A 4,878-nucleotide genomic window follows, 5' to 3' on the forward strand; every position below is an offset into this window, starting at 1 on the left:
GCTACTGTCGGGAGCGTTCGCTGTGCCTGTTTTTGCGTTGGTTCTCTACCCCTTTACGCCAGCTCGTGTTGTTCGGTTGGTTGTTCAGTTAACCGAGATGAAAACCGAACATACCGAATTATATTCGGTTAGTGGACCTGAAAACCGTTTTTTTTTTGTGACAGAAGAAAAAACCGAAAATTCGGTTAATTCAGTTTCGGCGTCGGTTCGGTCTTCGGTTCATCGGTTTTTATGCCCATCCCTACATGGACCGGTTGACATGGGCGGAGCTAGTTCAGGACGTGGGTGTACAAATGTATACCCACTATTTTAGCAAAATGCTTGTATAATCAGGTATAATTCATGTATATAACACTATACATAAATAAACTTGAGTAAAAGTTTTTTACTGGTCTATGTACACCCATTGTTCAGATGTTGGCTCCACCATTGCCGGTTGATGATCACGACTGTTGCCATCAGATTAACCATACACAGCACCAGGATGATACGAACTGGTGCCTGCAGTCCCTGAGTGCCTGTGATGAGGCATGTTCGTAGTACGTGGCTGTGGAGTTACTTGGCCTGCACGTACCATTGAAGCTTGAGATTGCATGCGTCTAAGGATGTTGGCATACTATTGGTGCTACTCCCACAAACTATACTACTATTTAGTTTGGGAATTGGAAAATGGACATTGATCGAGTGAAACTAAACTGAGGACAAACATATTTTTCCCATCGATCACAAGATCCCTCTAGGTTCCATAACAATGTGTACATAAGAATAAATAAAGAGATCATCCTAAGATCAGTTCAGGAAGAGGCCTGAGCCCAATTTTTTTCATCATTCTTCTCACCACCATTTTCTCATCATCGCTCCATGGACATGTTTGCTGCCCGACCATCCGCCAATCCTAGAGTCCGATGTACCGAACATTGCCATCCTTCAGCAAAACAATGCATTGCAACGATGTGCACACCCTCACAACATACTTCAAAAGCCATATGTTACGCTGCGTGTATCCAATCATGACCAGCTCCTTGAGGTGATGGTGTCGAAGCTCATTGCCTGATTTCGACCAATTCATCCCGCGCATGCAATCTGGCTCCATTTCTGAGTGGGGCACGTGGATGTGCAGGACCTCAAGAAATGTCGAGGCCATGTGGAGGCCACGTGTCCATGAGATATCCCAATTTGAAGGCATGTCAGCGACAAGGAGCTTTTTCAGGTGTGGCAACTTCCTCTCTAGATGACTGAGCTTTTTCAGGTGTGGCAACTTCCTCTCTAGATGACTGGGCCGAATCCATGTTCTCCGCCCAATAAATCGGATGACAAGGTTCGTTATGGTGGGGGACATACCAAGGAACGAGTCGAACTCATCTATCCATCGTGCTGCCACTTTACTATCATCCTCTAGAGAGAATGAGAGGTTAATGTCCATGAGGCTCGGAACTGAGCCAAATAGAATCTTTGAAGTGTGGGTTAGGCAGCACGCCAGGCGGACAAGCATTGGGAAGTCGCGCAGCTCGATCACAAAGAACGAGCACTCTTCCAGGACGAGCTCCCTGATATGTGAACACGGCGCGTCCACCACCAGAGTGGTATGTGCACAGCAGCAGAACGTGAGGTGAAGCACTTGCAGCCCGGTGCAGTCTTCGAACACCCTCTCATACATGGCGACGGGCGTGGAAGCAGACATGTTACGCAGGATGAGCTTGGTGAGCGTGTTGTAGCTATGCAGCGGTGGCAGTGCACAGTACTTGCCTAGCGTCAGGCTGCGAAGGCAAGACCGGAGGTTGAGACAGTTGTGGGGGAATCTGTATGTCTGCGTCTGATCATAACCGGACGATTGCCTGACGACAACCTACCGCAACATTGATCAGGCGGTCCACACAGATGCTATTGTATGTGCGAAAAAACTCAAGACAGAGGGTCTTCACGCGCCGGTCATGGCCACTGTCTGCTTCTAGGAAGCTCGTGATTCCATTGGTGAATGACCTGATTGTGTCGATCTCGCATCGCGCCTTGAGACCGTCGAGTGTCCTGGCCAAAGTGGCGTCACACGGCAAGTTGCGCTGGCGAAGGGCGACGGTCCGTTCGTACTCCAGCGGGAGTATGTCACTCACCCTGAAGTCGAGCACCGACAGCTCGCGGGGGATGCGAACCCATCGCTTGGCTAGGACGGCCATGGAGAGCACTGTTCGGGTGTCCAGCCTGCTTACTATGAGGAGGATCAGATCGTCATGGAGAACGCTAAGGCGGTCCTCGCCGCCAGACGTGCGAGGCCGCACTCAATGCAACATCGGCATGGCTTTCGTGGCAATGGCAGAGCAGAAAAATTCGGAGTTCCTGTGCCATATAAAAAAAATATCAGCATCAAATATAGTACACAGTCTTACTGAAAAGAACAACATAAATAGGTTTTACAATAAATATTATAGCTCACCAAATAATATGTTTAGAGTTAGCAAATACAAATAGTTAGGAAGAAACAACAGTCTTAGGTAAACAAAAATAGTCTCTTCATTTTTGACAATTGTACAGCATAAGTAACACCAAACTAGCATAAGAACCTAGTGAATTGACACAAAACAGAAGAGTGGAGGTGATAAAACTGCTCGATGCATTGGCATACCAGAAAGAAATCGAATGGTGGGCGCACTTGTCAAAAGGAAAAATATCGCACATATGAACAGCCAATTGATTTTGATTCACAACATTGTAGTTGAATCGTAAGTCTCGAATCTGCGTGATTATACAACTACAACAAACACAAGAAGAAAAAGCCAGAAATAAGTTGGGGATTCCGAAAATATCAGCAACGCAATAACAATTAAAACAAGTAATGTAACACTTGGGCTTGGACATTGGGGATTTTAGGGCAAAAATGGGGGCAGCAGGCCGGGCACAACAATACAGCAGGGCATCAGGCAGTCGATAATATGAAGATGCGGAAGCCGGCTTACCAACTCCTCGTAGGCTGCTCTGGTGCTCGCCGTGCTGTCTCTGGTGGCGCGGGCGCGGGACCGAGCTGCGACGGGCAACCTGCCGGCGAGGGGAGGCAGGCAGGGGGGGTTGGAGGTGGAGGAGGTTTGGCCGCGAGGGGCCGGCGCGGTGCGGGCGGCGCCGGCGACCGCTGGAGGCTGGGGCCTGAGTTCGGGATCCCGATTTGAGGCACTCGTCCCTCGTGTAGGAAAAAGTATATATCGACTGGGCTAGCTGTGCAAACAGAACTGTACTCACTCATTCCTGATATTCTAGGCGTACTAGGATTAGCATCAAAATTAGCGCATCGGTGGTTATGTGAGCCATCGTATACACGAGGGAGGCATCCACGAGTAGGAAAAAAAGAGGAGGCACGCACGATCTCCTTGGACCTTGTCTTGTCTTGGTTGACGAGTATATGATATAGGAGTATTAAATTTTTTTGCCCAAAATTCTGGGTGGACCACGGCCTGACAAACATGAGTGAATGATATAAGTAACACACAAGACGACCCACTAGGGTTCTTAAGATTATAATGATAAGGGTGTGGATGACGATGGCGATGACAGTGGTGATGATGATTTTTTTTAGAAAAGGGGGATCACCCTCTTCTGTGCATCTGGGCGATGCATATGGCCACTTTATTAATTATTCTCATAAGACCTTAAGACTAAAGTAAAAGCACACTAAGACTAAACCCATCGTCTAAGCAACAAACTGTCGCTACACCTATCCAGTTGATGAAGGGGCGCAGATAGCCTGGGCCTAATACCAAACAGACATCGCAGCCAAACCTAACATCTAAGACCTGAGGACCCATCCAGGACGCCTGCCGGGCATGGGTCTCGCCGGTCCGACGTGCTCTCAGAGGCCGCCGCCGCCAACTGCCACCGCTCCATCTTCAGAACTGTACTGATGCATCAAGCTTGCTCGGTCTAGCTATCGTCAACGCCACCACGGCGCCCAACGGCACATCCTCCCTGCGCGCAAACAGATGAGCACGTCGCGGTCGCCACTGATACACCTCAGCACCATGCTGCCAAGTACCACCAGCCGACACAGCTTGAAGTCTTTGGAGAATCTGTCGTGCGTAGCACCTGCCGACCAGGCATGACAAAGTGTAGCACCTGTCGGTCAGGCATGACTTGACATCTCCACCGAAGCTCCGTGCAAGACGAAGCCGCTTCACCTCCTGCCTCTGACTTCCAGCGCTGCTCCACAAACGATGCTCCCAAGAGAGAAATGACACCGCAGTGCCGCCATCGTCCGATCTGGAACACCAGATCATAGGGTTTCCCCCAGAGCAGCACGAGTGGGTCGATAGTAGTTACACGACGCCATCAAGGTAACGGCGTAGAACGCCGCCATCGCCTGCCAACGGCTCGGTTTTCACCGGCAACCATGTTTCCCCAACTCGCAGCCGGGACTAGATGATGGATCCCGAGATCCGACCACCAAGCCTCTGGCCGGCCATCTATGACGAAGAAGATGACCACCACCATTGGCCAGCGAGACGATGCGAGATGAAGTAGGGCGCCGCCAGCGTGCGTCCTGGCCAGCACCACCGGCGCTCGGCCCGTCCTGGACCACGCCTCATGACCGAGGGCAACGGCAAGCGCTGCCATGACGAGGACGCGGACCGGAAGCCCAGATCCGGCCCACCCGCGCGCCGCCACTGTTGGGAATCGTAGCATAATTTAAAATTTTCCTACGCTCACCAAGATGCATCTATGGAGTCTACTAGCAACGAGGGGAAAGGAGTGCATCTACATACCCTTGTAGATCGCGAGCGGAAGCGTTCCAATGAACGTGGATGACGGAGTCGTACTCGCCGTGATCCAAATCACCGATGACCGAGTGCCGAACGTACGGCACCTCCGCGTTCAACACACGTACGGTGCAGCGACGTC

General features: G+C 50.6%; 1 protein-coding gene across 2 annotated transcripts; it reads right to left on the reverse strand.

The window, feature by feature from the left end:
- Nucleotides 1-355: 355 nt before the first annotated feature.
- On the reverse strand, nucleotides 356-3,279 carry LOC123099658 (uncharacterized). Of its 2 annotated transcripts, XM_044521777.1 has the most exons (3): nucleotides 2,949-3,279; nucleotides 2,618-2,743; nucleotides 356-2,331 (listed from the first exon to the last, which is right to left on the reverse strand). In XM_044521777.1, exon 3 carries the CDS (start codon nucleotides 1,679-1,681, stop codon nucleotides 896-898), a length of 786 nt encoding a protein of 261 aa, XP_044377712.1. In that variant the 5' UTR covers nucleotides 1,682-2,331; nucleotides 2,618-2,743; nucleotides 2,949-3,279; the 3' UTR covers nucleotides 356-895. The 2 variants fall into 2 exon arrangements, with proteins under 2 accessions (XP_044377712.1, XP_044377710.1); XM_044521775.1 differs by lacking the exon at nucleotides 2,618-2,743 and having other exon boundaries at nucleotides 2,949-3,268.
- Nucleotides 3,280-4,878: the final 1,599 nt, after the last annotated feature.

This window comes from Triticum aestivum, chromosome 4D (genome assembly GCF_018294505.1).
Source record: "Triticum aestivum cultivar Chinese Spring chromosome 4D, IWGSC CS RefSeq v2.1, whole genome shotgun sequence".
Lineage (NCBI taxonomy): Eukaryota > Viridiplantae > Streptophyta > Magnoliopsida > Poales > Poaceae > Triticum > Triticum aestivum.